A 17,928-nucleotide genomic window follows, 5' to 3' on the forward strand; every position below is an offset into this window, starting at 1 on the left:
GTGACAGCATGTACCTGTCATCTCATTGGCTAAGGTAGGCCCTTTGCTAGAAGCCAGGAATTCAGTCAGTCTAGGCTACAAACCAGCAAGCTGGTTGAAGCTCTCACTACCATGCCTTCCTGCTGTAGTGGACTGTGCCCTAATGCTGTAAGCTAAAACACACCCTCCTGGGCAGGAGAGATGGCTCACCGGTTAAGAGCACTGACTGCTTTTACAAAGGTCCTGAGTTCAAGTCCCAGCAACCACATGGTGGCTCACAACCACCCATAAAGAGATATGATGCCTTCTTCTGGTGTGTCTGAAGACAGCTACAGTGTACTTACATATAATAATAAATAAATCTTTTAAAACAAAGAAACAAAAAACACACCCTCCTTCCTTTAGTTCTTTGGATCTTGTCATGAATTCTGCCACCATTACAAGGAAAGTAACTGACATTGACTAAAATCCCATCTAGCAAATGCTGAGAAAGAAAGGCTGTCTGGGGAGTTTGCAGTTAACATGGGTAACAGTGACTTCTAGACCAGCTTAAGCTAAAAAAAAAGGCAAAAAACCAACAAGAAATGCTTGAGAAACTAATGAAAAAGGCAATTTAGCTCTGAAAACAGCTTGACTGACATTTAAAAATTAAAACCCCTTGAGATACTTTAATTACATTATACCACAGAAAAATTAAACATTGATTTGCAATCTATGAATTAAAATAAAAATTATAAACTTACTGCAGGCTGCTTGTGTAAGTCCAATAGTTCACGCACATGACTCCGAAGCATGTTCTGACACTTCCACATTTCATTGAGAGCTCTGGATACAAGTATAAATATGAAAAGATACATTATTTAACACTACTACAAACTGTTCAACTTTTTGAAATTTTTTGTTTATTTGAGACAGGGTTTCTCTATGTAGCCCTGGCTGTCTTGCAACTCACTTTGTAGACTAGGCTGGCCACTTACTAGAGATCCACCTGCCTCTGCCTCCCAAGTGTTGGGATTAAAAGCGTGAGCCATCAAACCTGGCTTTATGAATTTCCTTATGCGTGTTATTTCTATACTCATACATGAAAATTTAATTAAAACTTAAGGGAGTTTAATATAAGGCTTATCATAATAGAAGTTAAATTTCTTTTTTTGGAATGCTATTGATAAAATCTGGAATTTTAGGAGGGCATTTTATCACTGAGAAGTTAAGTTCCAAAGGATCAATATGATCTTTCTGGGGAGGTCAAAAAATGATTAAAAGAGGGCAGGCGAGATGGCTCAGTGGGTAAGAACACTGACTGCTCTTCCGAAGGTCCTGAGTTCGGATCCCAGCAACTACATGCTGGCTCACAACCATCTGTGATGAGATCTGACGCCCCCTTCTGGTGCTTCTGAAGACAGCTACAGTGTATTACGCCAGAGCAAAAAACGGGGCTGGAATAAGCAGAGGTCCTGAGTTCAATTCCCAGCAGCCACATGATGTAGCTATACAGCCATCTGTATAGCTACAGTGTACTCATACACATAAAATAAATAAATAAAATCTTTTAAAAAAATGAATAAAAGAATATTTAATCCTAAACAGGGGAAGCTACAGAGTTCTGGAGTAATGAAAGATTAAAAAGCCAGGTAGAGAGTATAAGTGGGAAGCATATGGAAACTGGAGTATATCATAAATAAATAACTAAGGATTATTGCATGGCAGAAAAACAGAGCTATGAAAGATAGAAATGCTTATGAAGTCAGCAGGAAGCTCCTTCCCTAAGGACTAGCTTTCAGTGTCAGAAAGTGTTACACACACTTGCAAGTGAAGGAAGCAGCTAATAGCACTACCCAGCTGTGGTGCCTAGGAACCACAGCTAGAATGGCACAATTACCCAAGGGAGTAACAGTTTCACTCATATCTTGGTTGTTATTAACACCTCTCTAATTATCATTATCGGGCAAAAGAGGGACAATCATGCCTGCTATTAGAAACCTAGCCAATATCCTGGGCTAGGGAGATCAGGAATCTTAGAGATGAACCTAACAGCATTTATTAAATAAACCAGTACAATTACTAATTATTTTTCATCAAAGAAGCTTTTCTTTACAACAGATGAAAATAACAACAATCAAAATGCAGAGGACAAGTGACTCTGTCATAACCATTCCTAACCCACATGTCTACATGCTCCACAGTGAAGGCAACTAAGACTTAGGGAGCCTCACAGACAAGAGAGCAGAAGGACTTTAGGAAGCAGAGGACCAAAAAATCTGCTAAGATTGCATCTCTTAGAAAGGGAAGGGGAAATTTTACCTGGTATCCAGGGAAATAATACCTTAATATTATAAATGGCTAACCAAGGACAATACCAATAAAGATGCTAACATGGAAGCGAAAAATCTCATGAGGCCCAAAATCTAAACAACACTATCTGCAACTAAGGAAATGCTGAGAGGGGAGAAATAGTCCATAGGGATGAGCCCCCAAATTCATTATCTAACACCAAGTGATTAGGCCTAAAATCATATACATATAAATAACACTAAAAAGAGACTCAGGTGTATTTGTCTCTTTAAGTACATATGTACATGTGCACATACCACTCCCAATAAGAAGTAAATAAAGCCCAGTCACTGAGCCACCGCAGAGGACTCAGCTGCCTCCCCCTCGAGCCCCCTCGCTTCCCGACGCTCTGCCCGCCCCCACCCACCCACCTTCTCCTGCAGCCGCCTTCGGCAGGCCGTTTCCATCAAGGAAAAGGAATTGTATCATATGTCCGCTATCCAGAACCTCCACTCTTTCGACCCCTTTGCTGATGCAAGTAAAGGTGATGACCTGCTTCCTACTGGCACTGAGGATTATATCCATATAAGAATTCAACAGAGAAACGGCAGGAAGACCCTTACAACTGTCCAAGGGATCGCTGATGATTACGATAAAAAGAAACTAGTGAAGGCGTTTAAGAAGATAATTTGCCTGCAATGGTACTATAATTGAGCATCCAGAATATGGAGAAGTAATTCAGCTACAGGGTGACCAGTGCAAGAACATATGCCAGTTCCAGATAGAGATTGGACTGGCTAAGGATGACCAGCTGAAGGTTCACGGGTTTTAAGTGCTTGTGGCTCTCTGAAGCTTAAGTGAGGATTCCCTTCTGTCCCTTGTCACAAGTTTAAAAACCTCACAGCTTGTATAATGTAATCATTTGAGGTCCGCTTTTAACTTGGACTAGTGTAACTCCTTCATTCAATAAACTGAAAAGAGCAAAAAAAAAAAAAAAAAAAAAAAAAAAAAAAAAAAAAAAAAAAAAAGTAAATAAAAAGACGCCACGACGTCAAGAGGGAACAAGGAAGGTGTGATACATGAGACTGGAGAAAAGGAAAGGAAATCATCTGATCGTTATTTAAAAAAATAGTTTTGGTTTTTGTTTAGTTTTTTTGAGACATGGTGTCTCTACAGAACTATGGCTGTTCTGGAACTTAGCATTTAGATCAGGTTAGCCTTGAGCTCAGAGATTCACCTAGCCTTCACCTTGCTGCGACTAAAGGCGTGTGCCATCGAGGCAGACATCCTAATCTACATGTGTGTGCCTTTTTAAATCAAGATCATGCATATCCAGGTTAGGATTAGACTCACTAAGTAACCAAGGCTGGTTGTTTAATTTATTGGTTGAATACCTGAAACTTTTTACAAACACCATTACCAAGCGTGTGTGTGAACAGGTGATGGAAAACATAAGCAGACATCACCTCGCTTGTGCAGCAGGGTAGAGCTGGCCTCGGTAGCTGGGGTAGCAGGTGAGCCAGCCCAAGGGCACAAGAGTAGTAGAGCCATCTGACTGGAACTCAAGACATCTTTCAGACCTATATCTGGGGCTTTGGGTTGACCCACCCACCAACAACTCCATTGATGAATTGCTGGAATGCATGAAGGGCCCAGCCAGTCCTACAGATCCAAAACTACAGGATCTCCATGGCACAGGGCAACAGCAGGATATCTGAGAAGAGTCCAGTGAGGATCCAGTACTGATAGTATAGCAGAAGCTAGAGGCCTCATACCAAACCAATAAATTATTGCAAATAAACAAGTATGCACAAACGGGTACACCGTGGGCCACACAGTTACACATTACAGCTTCCAAAAGATTTTTTTTTCTTTGTTGAGGAATTGGGGTGCAGGATGTGAAATTCACAAAGATCCAATAAAAAGTTAATAAACAAGCAAGCCCACCAAGGAAATATAGGAAGCATTGAAAAGTGACTTACTTTACAGCATTTGGATCCAAGCTAGCATATAGATAATATAAGCATTTCATTCGCTCTTCTGTTTCCAGGTTATGGGGAACAAGATACTGAGCAAAGATTTTCTCTACCAATAGTCTATGAACAAACACACAAAAACAATTATGCTATTTAAGAGGTGAATTGAATTCAACCATTTTGTATAATTATATAAACCACACCAATAATTATGTCACCAAATGTGTAGTTTATTTCATTATATGCCGTAAAACATTTGTTTTACAATGCCTGAAATGTTATCTCACACTGTAGCAAGGTTGACCTTGAATACATACATGGAACTCCTACTGACACAGCCCCTCTTAGTGCTGGGATTATAGGTGTGAGCACTGGTCCTGCTTACTTCAGTTTTGGGGGAGGGAGAGATTGGTGATTTCTTTTCTTTTCTTTTCTTTCTTTTTTTTTGGGAGACTAAGTCTCACGAATCCAAAGCTGGTCTCAAACTTGCTCATGTATATGACAAGCTTCCTTTGAACCTCTGCTTGAGCCTCTAAAGTGCTGGGATTACAGGTGTGTATCAACCTGTTTTCTTCTGCAGGCTGAAAACTATAGATTAAGTTAAGTAGCACTATAGAGAAAGCTATACCACCAAGGTATATAGAGACTTATAACTTCCCCTAACTGTAGTTCAGCTCCTTTCCCATGCTCCCACATAATAAAGACAGGAGGATCTCTTACTATTACTTGCTAAGAAAGTGCATACCTCACTTTTCTTCTCCCCATCTAAATTTTTATTACTCAGTATCACTCGAATATAAGGCACACAAGAGCTCTTCATTAACCAATACAATTAATCCATGCAGTAAGACAGAAGTCATCTCTCTAATTCAACAAAACACTACAAAGTATTTTACAAGAGTCAATGAGAAAAAAAAAAAGATGCGTTAACCAATTCAATACATATTTAACAATGCAAAAGTCAATTACTCTAATTCAACAAAACACTGCAAAATACTTTACAAAACAAACAAGTATCGACATATTAAAAAACAGAATAATAAGTAGCATTAAGAAAACAACAACAATTTCTGTACTGGTTGTAGCAGTATTGTCAAAACAAACAAACAAAAACCCGCAGTGATGAGAGAGGCTATCAAACAGTGCTTTACTCAGACTCTGGGCATGAGTGCTCCACACTTAATACCTATGTGCACATGACAATCCCAGGAGTAAGGCATTATTCCTCCCCCTTATTTTATGAAGCTGAAGTTATTTTATGTAATTTCATATATACATATATAAAAATGACAAGAGACAAAATGACTTGTCTCTGTCCTGCCTTACTCTCAAGCCCATGTTTATTTCACCACTGTTATGCTACTTTACAGTCTTGCAAAGAATCATGTAAGCACCATATGTATATATACAGAAAATTATTTCTATATTTAGAAATAAATTGTGTACGGCTGGAGAGATGGCTCATTGGTTGAGAGCACTGACTGCTCTTCCAAAAGTCCATAGTTCAATTCCCAGCAACCACAGCCATCTACAATGCAATCTGATGCCCTCTTCTGGGATGTCTGAAGACAGATACCATGTATTTATCCATATACGATAAATAAATAAATCTTAAAAAAAAAAAAAAGAAAGAAAGAAATTGTGTAAAAATTAAATAAAAAATATTTAAAAATGAAAAGCAGTTTTACCAAAATATCAGACTCACTTGTCATCAATGCTGTTCTGGTAATAGATGTGCAGAAGTTTGTCCTTTATCCAACTGACTTTCTCTGCAGCTTCCTTTCCTGCTTCACCATGAAGACAGTATTTCTTATAGAGTTGAGCCAGACCCATCATGGCTTCTTTTCTTACTCGCCACTAGAAAATATAGCACTTATGAGAGGATCAAGACATAAAAACTCTATCCAAATCTACAACCTGAAACTAGGCTGTGCAGAAGTTATTGTGTGCATGCATGGCAGCACATCGGATCTTCTCATAAGCAGCTTTGCCAAAATGGTCTACTAATCATTTTGCGTCTATTTCTGGTAAGATAGTAGATTACTTCATACACTTTTTAGTGCCATACTGCTAAATGACCTACCAACATTATAGTTCCCCTTAAGCAAAATATAGTACAGACTTCACTCACTTAAATTCTTTAGATATTGATGAATAAAAGGTATAAATGAAAATTATAAATTATATAATTTGTTCTGTACATAAAAAAGGCTACAGTGCTTTAGTTAATTATATACCCTTTACTATACTGTGAAAAATAACAATGTTCAGTATCAAGAATTCTGGAAAATTAAAGTTGGTGAAAACCCTTTTGTATATCTTAGGTGAACTTCCTTCCTTTGCAGACTTACAAATAATGGGACTGATGAGCTGGTTCAGCAAGTAAAGGCACTTGTTGCCAAACCTGGTGACCCCCGTCACATCCAATCCCAGGACCTACGGGGAATCCTCAGACTTCACACGCACACACACACCAATAATCATAAATAAAAGTCTACAATGAAAATGTTGGCTGGCAGGCAGTGGTGGCACGCCTTTAATCCTAGCACTTGGGAGGCAGAGGCAGGAGGATTTCTGAGTAGGAGGCCAGCCTGGTCTACAGAGTGAGTTCCAGGACACCCAGGCCTATACAGAGAAACCCTCTGGGGGCGGGGGGGGGTTGGGGTTGGGGTTGGGCTGGTGAGTTGACTTAGTGGGAAAGAACACTGACTGCTCTTCGGAAGGTCATGAGTTCAAATCCCAACAACCACATGGTGGCTCACAACCACCCGTAATGAGATCTGACGCCCTCTTCTGGTGTGTCTGAAGACAGCTACAGTGTACTTATTTATAATAATAACTAAATCTTTAAAAAAGAAGAAAGAAAGAAAGAAAGAAAGAAAGAAAGGAAGGAAGGAAGGAAGGAAGGAAGGAAGAAGGAAAGGAAGAGAGGAAGAAAGGAAGAAAAAAAGAAAGAAAGAAAGAAAGGAAGGAAGGAAGAGAGAAAGGAAGAAAGAAAATGTGGGCTGGGCAGTGGTGGCACACACCTATAGTCCCAGCACTTGGGAGGCAGAGGCAGGCGGGTTTCTGAGTTTGAGGCCAGCCTGGTCAACAGAATGAGTTCCAATACACACAAAGAAACCCTGTCTCGAAAAAAACAACAAAAAAGAAATTGTTGTTTGGGGCCTGGGAATAGAGCCTGATTAGAAGAGCGCCTGCCCATGCGCATGCACAGAACTCTAAACCTGATCCACAGCACTGCACACATGGAATTCCAACACCTAGGGACTACAAACAGGAGAATGAGAAGTTCTAGGTCATTTTTATCTATGATAGTAAGTTAGAAGCTAGCCTGGGCTATAGAAGACCCTGTCTTTATTTATGTACCTATATGGGTGTTTTATCTGCGTATATCTGAACACCAGAGAAAAGGCATCAAATTCGAGAGGTCCATAGACAGTTTGGGAGCTGCTATGTAGTTGCTGGAAAATGAACGCAGAACTTCTGGAAGAGCAACTAATGCTCTTAAATACTGAGCTATCTGTCTAGCCCCAAGACCCTGTCTTTATTTAAAAAAAAAAAAAAAAAGGACAGAGGTCAAGGGGCATATGGTAGTGAATACCTTTAATTCCAATATTCAGGGGACAGAGGCAAACTGATGTCTGTAGGTTTGAAGCCAGCCTAGTCTACAGAAAACTCCAGGTCAGCCACAACTATGAATAAGACCATGTCTCAACATCTCCCCAAAAAAACCCAAACAAACAAACCAAAACAAAAAACAAGAGAAGTACTTATCTTGAAAGGGGGTGGGGGGATAAAAACATTCTAGTTGATTTAAGTCAGTACTTTCTTTAAAGTTTTTGAATCATTTTACCATGTTCTCCTATCTTCCAGAATAGAAAACAGTCAAAATTGATGCAAAAACTAAGCAAATAGACCAAAATGTTGAACTAAAGATATATAATAAATGATATAACCAGATCATGCAGGCAAAAAAGTAATATATTCACCTTTCTTTTGAAACTGCGAGATAAATATTAATAAGTACAGTGTTTTTCTCAAACCATTCATTGCCTTAATAGGCACTATCAAGTTAAAAGGGAAGAGTAGATTTAGGAATTCGAACTCATCACTATATGGGAATTCAAATTGAGACAAAAAAAAAGAAAACACCTCAAAAATTTTAATTACTAACACTGTTAAACAAGCTAGTAGTGTCCTTTTCTTTTTTTAACACCTGACACATAACTACTTTAAAAATAACAAGGTAAAGAACAGCTCTGGTAGTATGTCAAAACATACTCATAAACCCTAGAATTACATCAATATCATGCATTTCTAGGAAATAGTAGTTTTTCAACAATGTGAAATGAACAAGTATACTGTAAAGCAAATGCTGTTAAAAAAGAAGTCCAGCTCAGGGCTAGAGAGATGGCTTAGGGATTAAGAGCACAGGTTGCTCTTCCAGAGAACTTGTTCAATTCCCAGAACCCATAGCAACACACTGTAACTCCAGTTCCGGGGACCAGTGCCCTCACACAAACATACATGCAGGCAAAACACTAACGCGCATTAAAAAAAAAAAAAGAACAAAAAAACAAAAACAAAAACAAAAACATTACCTTTCTTTATCAACTCATGTTTCTAACTGCATTCAATATCAGAAACAGCAAAATAAGGTACCTTGGCCAAAGCAAACATTATTGAAACAGTACTTTCTTAGGAAGTATGATATTCTTTTTACTGAATGTATGACAGATCCAGCTAAGTTATACAAAATACAAATAAGTAAATACATATAACCAGTGATTGTCTTTTGCAAACTAAAATGTGCAGAAAAAAAAAAAAAACAATTTCATTTACCTCTTCTTTATATAGAGATGCTATAAAAATTCCACTCCCATAATAAGAAAAAAGATTGAGAATCCAACATATTTATTCATAAAGAATATGTCTATGGACGCAGGCAGCTAGCCTGTTCTACATACTAAGTTAAAGGACAGCCAGAGCTAAGTGTGTGTGCCTGAAACATAACAATGAATAGTTTTACATTTAGTGTTATTCTGGTATTCAACAGTTGCAACTGCTATTATAATACCAGACTTGGTATTTGAATATAGAAAGTCAGGAAGAACAAAACCCCCAGATCTTACCCGTTTATCCAGTGTCCTTTCCCTGACAAAGCCAAGCAACTGATCATTTACTAAGGCAAGGTCTCTTTTGGCAGCTGTTATTATAGTAACAATCACATCATGACGAATGGCTTCTTCTGGATCATGTGACCTAACTTTCAAATATTCTGTAATTGAAAGAGTTAAGCTAAATGTTAGTTATATAAATTTTCATGATTCTGAATGAAAAAACCCAAAAGCTTTATGTTTTGTCCATATTAATATTTATAAATTATAGGACAAATTAAAATAATCTATAAGACAGCCATAAGTACATCTTATTACTCATAAAACTATGTTTATTAATTCAGAGCATATCTATATAAAGAATTATTTTGGTGGGAGGTCAAATGACAACATATTTTTATAGTCTGGAATGTCATTTATAAATTAAAAACTTAAAAAACAAAACAGTATAAATAACAAATGTAGCAGAGGCTCTCCCTAAAGTTATGGCCTGACTGTGGTATCCATCCCCTAACAAGGCTGCCCTGTCTGGTCTCAGTGAGAGAGGATGCACCTATCCTGGCAAACTTGATGGGAGGAATACCCAGGAAGGGCCCCTACCATCTCAGAGGAGAAACGAGGGGAGTTAGGGAAGGATCTCTATAAGGGGAGGTAGTACGAGGAGGAGTACTGTTAGACAGAAATAAGTAATAAATAAATCAGAGATCTTTAAAAGATATATACAAATGCTCATGAGGAAAACTGGTATATAATTACATAATATAAAATATAGAATATGACCTTTTAAAAAGTATAATAAATAAAATCAAAACAAGTTTTTCTTCTGTTTCTAATAAACAGTAGCATGTTGACAATCTATTTGCTACTGTCAAATAGGTGTAAATAGTTTAAATTGAATAATACAGGCCAGGTGGTAGTGGCAGAGGAGACGGTAGACAGTGGTAGCAGAGGAGGCAGCGGCTGTGGAGGTGGCTCCCGGTTCTAGACTAGCCTGATCTACACAGCCAGGACTATGCAGAGAAACAATACTTTGAAGACCTGCCCTGCCTTTCCAAAAAAATTTAATATCAAAAGGTCACAATCTCATCTAGAAGACAGACATTTTTCTACACACATTAGGTTTGCTACTATATTTATATGTGTGAATGTATGTATGTACATATGTACATTCATATGTATTGTTTATTTATTAATTTTGAGACAGGATCTTACTGTGTAGCACTAGCTGTCCTGGAACTCACTATGTAGAACAGGCTGACCTTGAACTCACAGAGATCTATCTGCCTCTGCCTCCCAAGTACTGGGATTAACTGAGTGTCAAACTAAGCCCAGGTCTGATTTCTTTCTGAATCTAATGTCATAACGATTACATTATCTCAATTTTATGATTTCTAAAAAATATTCCCAAGGTCAGTACAGGAATGCTTCAGGTTTTATTTTAAAAATGGAAAATAATTTCCTAGTCCACAAAGCTAACATGAAGCCATCTTGCAATCCAATCTTTTTCAAGAACTAGAGCTGGGCACAGCCACATCTGAAATGTTTGTGTGGTTAATATGTATAACAAACTGGGGAGCTTACCTGTGAGATCCTTTGCTAAATCTGGGTGATTCATCAAACAGTGACTGGCAAACTTCACACTTTCTAATCTCACAGGAACATGAATGTCATTAAACCTAAACAGAAAATAATTGTTAAGTATTAATAACACAAAATAGTTATTTTCAAATAAATATCACAAAAGTATTTATAAACAAAAATGGTTATTGAATAGAAACTATGTTGATTATCCTGACAGTTGAAGCATTCTATGGAAAATATAAAGACCTTATAATATAATATAATATAATATAATATAATATAATATAATATAATATAATATAAATGACTTTAAACACAGCACTCAGGAGGCAGAGGCAGCAGTTCAAGGCTAGCCTTGTCTTGTCTACATAGTGAATTTAAGACAGCAAGAGCTATGGAAGAGACCCTGTCTCAAATGGGGGGTGGGGGCGGCAGAAGGGAGAAGATACAGAATTCTATAAAAACATTTGCAAAGAGTTATGTGGGTACCATTATGAAAGCAAAACTAGCATAAATAGTAAAGCTTTAAGTTTTACAAGAAATAAAGAATACTCAGAACATAGCCATATATTCATGCACAAAGTATTACAACAAATGAGTGACCTTTCTTCATAAATACTTTGGTCCACAATTTATTCTAAGAGGAAAATTATAAAACAGATGTCAGCAAAGTCAGTAAGTATAAATATTTTGGTATGTGTAGTCTTAATCCCATGGACTCTATAATCACACAGAGCATACAACATTCTAAAATCATGCTTTCTTACCGCCCAAGAAAGCACTGCCAAAGAGGCCGATTCTGTGTTGCTAAATCTGAATCCTTGGAGCCAAACAATTTTGCTAGGAGTCGAACCACAGCTAGCCGTTCTTCACCATCGTTGCTCTACAGAGAGAGAAGATACAATAGGGGAGGGGCTTGCCTTTACTTTTGATTTGTTCAATGAACAATGTATGATATTACGTGCTCCCGTTTACTATAGAAGTGTTTTTCTGATTTCATGTGAGATCACCTGGCTTTATGACCCTCACATCATCCTTACTGCTAATTCATACCTACTTTACAACTTATTTGCAAATTGCACACTGATTATATATAGAGATCTTGTTCAAGTTGAAGCATTTTACAAGAGGTTTAAAAAAGTACACAAACTTCCTACCCTAGTAAGTTTCCTTCATAAAAATTATTTGTGCAACCAAAATATTCACATGAATAGTGATGACTTAAGGTTCTCGTATATAATTTTAGCAATGATCCTCCCTGACTAGAGAACATAGCAGGGAAGAACATTATTAAGGAAAATGGAAATTCAAAATTCAAGTTAATCACTCTCGGAAAGCTTTTGGGCGGTAGGAGTAAAATATGCACATTTATATAAAACAATGGAAAATGACAATTATGTAAGGCTTAAACACACTAAACTTTTAAAACTTTTTTCTCAACCAAAATAAAACAATGCGTAGCACTATAAACATTTAGTATGTCTAAAATTTACTAGTTAATCCAATTTACTCTTTAAAGAAAAATGTCAAATGTCAAATGTCTTAAATGTCAAACAGTAGACTTTATGAAAATTTTGTATTACTTGTGAGTGACTATATTTGCAGACCCATGATTATTTCAAGTAATGTGAGGTTTTACATCTATAAACTACTAAAACAAAACTAATTTGATCTAAAGCCCTGCTGCCATCACTATAAGGTGTCATGTTACTCAGTAAAGCTGAAATTGCCTTCAGGTGTACAATGGTTTGTTATTGCTGATAGACAAGTATGTTGATTTAAGTCATAATAAAGAAGTATGATGATATAAACGTTGAACTGACAATATGCATCTTAATAAACGAAAAGACCAAAAATTTAAAAATTCTACATTCATAGCTTATCAATTATTTTCTAATATTACATTTATTTAGTGTATGACTGAATGTGCATCCTAATATACTAAATTGGCATAAAAATGATTAAACCCATTACTTATACAAGTAAGCTTAGTATTTACTTAAATATATGAATATTCTTTAATATTAAAACTGAATATTGTAAATTTCAAAGATGACACTTATTTTACATTTCCTATCACTGTTTATCAGCAGATAACCAGGCAAATGTTTCATGTTTTATATGTTACACGACCTAAAAGAGATAAACTATTCCTATATTCCTATATAATTAGAGAAAAACATCTTCAAAGTAGATTTTATTTTCCTATACAGCTTAAAGAGTACCTTCAGTTTGAATTCAAGCTGTGGCATGACAGATAACAATAACTGAGGATCTATAGCAAAAAGTTCCTGAATCAGATCAAATACATGTTCAGACAGATCACTGACTGATGATCTTCCCAGCACCAGCACTTGATTGAAAAACTATAAGAGACATTATAATAAAAAAAAAATGTGTTATTTTATTTAAAAACCTAAACAATTTTCTATAAACATACATGTAAAGACTGAGCATTACTCATATAATTGAAAGATACAAATTAGCTACTGAATTTCTAACACATAAGACAGTCATCTAAACAAAAGAAACAAACTTTCAAATATCTAAACATAAATGTTAAAAGGTGAAATTAAAACACATTATTGGCTGTTGTAGTAAGAGTTTTGCTTTCTGTAAAAACCCCATTGTGTTATGTGAACATGTTTTATTTTAACCTCAGGTGTGGCTGATGGCTGCTTCACAGCAGCAGACTATGATTTGCCTTGAGCACAAGAAAGGACATGAGTTTTGCCAGCAGCGGATAGTTTAATTCTGGGGACTGTGGAGAGAGCCTGTGGAGGCTGCTGCTCCCCCTGCTGCTGCTGATCCTGTTGGTGCAGTTTGTCAAGTGGTTGTGAGCAGAGACTAAAAGAAGAGAAATCCTAACAAAGCTAGACTTGCCCCCTAGTCAGCAGGCAGCAGTCTAAAGAGGTCTAGGCTACTTTTCCGCTCTAACCTTCTTCCTCTCCTACCTAGTGTTGGGGGTTGGAAGGGATTAGAGTAGAGTAAGGGGTGGGAAGGGAAGTAATGGTATAAGAACCCAATAAAGTAGAGCAAAAAAACATGCCAACGGGTTATGCTTCAAATAAGAGTGACATTTCTGAAAACCTTAACTTTCATTAAAGTAAAACAATTTAGACAGCATGTATAATTTATTATAGAAACATTTATAAAAAAAATCATTACATGGAAAAAATTTTAAAGTCCAAATCTGATTGTTATTTAAAAATTATAGTTTTTTTTTTTTCAGAGTTTAGTGATATTACTTTAAGGCATTTCTTCTATTCATATTAACCAAGGGGTCTTTAAAAAGAATAAAGACAGTTTTCAAATATCCACCAATGGGGCTAGAGACAGCTCAACAGTCAAGAGCACTGGCTGAACCTCCAGCAGACTCAGGACTCACATGGCAGCTCTGGAAGTCCAGTCTCAGGAGATATGATGCCCTAGTCTGACCCCTATGGATACCAGATACAGACATGGTACACAGAAACACTTAAGTCAAAAATACCCATACATATAAAATAAATTTAAAGAATACATGTGTACACATGAATAAGGATGAGATGATTCCTATGGGAGCATATCTGAAACATATCTGAAGGTAATTTCAAAACAGTAGTGGAATTCCAAAAAATTTTCTGAAAACACCAATAAAACCTTTAATACAATTCAATAAAGAGTGTACATGTCAATTTATAGACATTTGTATTATTAGCAAAGAGTTAAAACATGAAACTAAGCTGGGCAGTGGTGGTGCACGCCTTTAATCCCAGCACTTGGGAGGCAGAGACAGGCGGATTTCTGAGTTTGAGGCCAGCCTGGTCTACAGAGTGAGTTCTAGGACAGCCAAGGCGACACCTGTCTCAAAAAAGGCAAAAATAAAATAAAATAAAATAAAAATAAAACATGGAACTAGATGTAAGAGATGTGCATATGGGTACATTTGTAAAACAACCATTTGAAGGTTGTAAAATCATAAATTTTTATCATTCTACTTCTTACAAAGATAACAGACTTATGTTCAATTAATTTTTTATTATAAGAATTTATTAATTTATGCACATGCTTGTATATGCTGGGGGGGGGGGTTTAAAACAGTTTCTTTGTATATCTTTAGCTGTTTCAGAAAAAGCTATGTAGACAAGGCCGATCTTGAACTCAAGAAATCCCACCTGCCTCTGACTCCTGAATACTGGGAATAAAGGCATTTACAACTACTTCATGTCCATGAAATACTGAAAGACATTATTTATAAGGCTGGAGAGATAGCCTAGCACATAAAGTCACCTGTTCTCTCTTATCTATACAGATAAGCTTAGTTTGATCCCTAAGATGGAGTAGAAGAACAGAACTGTCCTATACACGTAGTGTCAATTCTACAATTTTGGTTTCTTTAAAAAAAACACAGAAATATTTTAAGCATCTATTTCCATTTTAATCCCAGATTTGGGATAGAATGCTGCTTTGGGCTGCCACAGCAGCGGATTATGACTTCCTTCCTGCTCCAGCAGAAGCCTGGTTTTGCCAGCTAGAGTTAAGTTTCTGTGGTTGTGACATTTGGAATTCTGGGAACTTTGCAGAGAGTATATAAATTCTATAGAGCCCCCCCATAGTCAGATCAGTGATTGTTGGTCCTTTAGGAAGGCTGTTTTTGGTTTGTTAGCCACAGTCAAAGAAAAAACAAAAGGAAAGAAAATAGATTCAGGAATTTTCTTATTCTCTCTCCCCTCAATCCATCTTCTGCTCCTATCTAGTGAGAAGAGGTAAAAGGGGTGGGGTGGGCTGGTGGGACACAACCACCCAAAAGAGTGGGAAAAGAACAAGTCACAAAACAAAGACCAGCTACACCTACCAGTTTATCCCCTTACCCTTAACTCCCCCCAACATACTTTATTAAATTATATATATTTATAAACATCTACTAAAGAAGAAACAGGTTTTCAGAAGAATAACCTAGAAAACACAAAGAGGAAAATGTATACAGATAAGTAAGAGGCAAATCTCTGAGGCCAGCCTTATAAGTACCAGGTCAGCCAGGGCTACATACTAAGACACTTTTTCAAAGGAGGGACAAGATAGATAGACAAAATCAAAGAGTTTTGAGTATTTGGAAGGTAATATGGCAAGCACAGATACAGAAGGAGTAGGAACGGTCATTAGATTTTTAAGTTAAATCTATCACTTGAGCCAGTCTGAAGACATTTTAAAATGTTACACTGCATTTCTTCAATTTTAGTCGTATTCATGTTTCATATTTTTCTGAATAAAACTCTTTAGGTAAGAAATATATCTATGTGTGAATGATTCTAATGAATTCATATAAAATCTCAAGAATCAGTTATGAAATGTATACAGAAATACATACATTGGCAATACATGCTTCAATAGTCTGGACTGTCCTTTTCAATAGGACTTTTGCAAGGTCGAAGGACTGTTTATTTAAGTTCTGAAAAAAAAACATGCAAACTTCAAATGAATTGGTGAATTGATAAGACAACATCATTTGAACAGTAAGTATTCAAATCTAGCAAAGTATGAAAAAAGTTAAGGGAATTCAATTCACAATTTTACATAGATGGTGTCAAATGAACTCAACAAATCTGATACTACATTACATTAGACAGAGAGCAAAAAGTCCAACCTATATAAAACAGATGTCAAGGTGTTTGAGTCTGTATGTTAGCCACGATAAACTTACAACACACATTATTCTAAATACATACTCTTTCCAAAACCCAATCTATCATGCTAAATATTTCATTGTTTTATCAATGTGTGCCTGAAGAAAAGTCGTGAAGATACCAATTAGTGGTACAGTTGATCAATTACATAATATTTATGAAGCCCTAGATTTAAATTCCTGAACCACAAATAGGAAGAGGCTAGGAAGGCCATTGACTAACTGTATTTTTAGGATCTTAACACTTTTTTTTGAGACAGGGTCCTCACTAGTACTAGCTGGCTGGTCACTAAATAGATCAAGCTGGCCTCATAGATCTGCCTGCCTCTGTTTTCCAGGTGACTGTAGTAAAGTTATGAGCCATCACACCATCATTACTTGTTTCTAAAATGAGGAATACTATGTTATCATAAGTCCCAATGCACTATAACATTAAGAATATAAGAAAGATGGTACCAAACAGCATATATTTAAATTTTAAGAACTTATTGAGAAAATTGTTTTCAAAAATACTAGTTAACACCTAATGTTAACATAGATTCTACTGAATCTATAAAATATTCAATCTTATTCATCTTATATCTCTCAAAAAGAAGCTAGAATCACTACACTTTTAAGGCCAGTGGTTGAGAGCACTGGCTGCTTTTGCAGAGAACAGGAGTTGTATTCCCAGCACTCACACAGTGCCTCATAACTATCTATAACTCCATACCCTCTTCAGGCCTTTGTGGGCACTGCACATACATAGTTCACAGACATATACGTCAGTAAAACATCCATACACACTAAACAAAAAAAAACTTTTAAGTGTTTTAATCAATGTTTCTTCTAAAAATAATAGTTGTAAGACTAATGTGACTAATTCTAGGGACAGAATTGTAATTACAATATAAAATTGTAAATGGACAAAACCAGGAACTGATTTCTTTAGGTAAGCTGATCTTTAATACAGTGATTCTATACAGACCTTGTGTGCAGGGATAAGGTTGATAAGAATGGAATCCAATAATTCTTGAGTAACTCCATCACCTTCCATGATGATAGAACTCATCAAGTCTAACATGTGCATTTGTACCTTCGTATTGTGGCTATTGCTAAGAAAGAAGAAAAAATTAGGGCATATAAAAAATACAAACTTCTAGGGGTTTTTTCTTTCATGTACTTGTTTACTGGTAACAAAGTCTTGTTATATAACCCAGGTTGATCTCAAACTCATGTTGCACCTCACAATTCCTAAGTGCCAACATAACTGTTAAAATTTCTAGTTTAAAGCAATAATCTTGGAACCTGGAGGCACAGGCCTGTAATCTTAGCTACTCAGGAGACTGAGAAGAGTAAA

At 36.5% G+C, this 17,928-nt stretch overlaps 1 protein-coding gene and 1 pseudogene across 6 annotated transcripts in view; one reads left to right on the plus strand and one right to left on the minus strand.

The window, feature by feature from the left end:
- The window catches only part of Pds5a (PDS5 cohesin associated factor A), a 100,710-nt gene that overhangs the window by 43,467 nt on the left and 39,315 nt on the right, over positions 1 to 17,928 (minus strand). For all 6 annotated transcript variants that reach the window (XM_031342454.1, XM_031342459.1, XM_031342457.1 and 3 more), the window contains exons 6-14: positions 17,557 to 17,683; positions 16,275 to 16,355; positions 13,150 to 13,290; positions 11,692 to 11,807; positions 10,925 to 11,019; positions 9,359 to 9,504; positions 5,932 to 6,083; positions 4,233 to 4,346; positions 723 to 804 (exon numbers count right to left, since the gene is read on the minus strand). In XM_031342454.1, the coding sequence (XP_031198314.1) occupies positions 723 to 804; positions 4,233 to 4,346; positions 5,932 to 6,083; positions 9,359 to 9,504; positions 10,925 to 11,019; positions 11,692 to 11,807; positions 13,150 to 13,290; positions 16,275 to 16,355; positions 17,557 to 17,683 (1,054 nt within the window). The remainder of the gene's footprint in view (positions 1 to 722; positions 805 to 4,232; positions 4,347 to 5,931; positions 6,084 to 9,358; positions 9,505 to 10,924; positions 11,020 to 11,691; positions 11,808 to 13,149; positions 13,291 to 16,274; positions 16,356 to 17,556; positions 17,684 to 17,928) is intronic.
- Positions 2,734 to 3,103, plus strand: LOC116071069 (annotated as a pseudogene).

Source organism: Mastomys coucha, unplaced genomic scaffold (genome assembly GCF_008632895.1).
Source record: "Mastomys coucha isolate ucsf_1 unplaced genomic scaffold, UCSF_Mcou_1 pScaffold22, whole genome shotgun sequence".
In the NCBI taxonomy this organism is placed as follows: domain Eukaryota; kingdom Metazoa; phylum Chordata; class Mammalia; order Rodentia; family Muridae; genus Mastomys; species Mastomys coucha.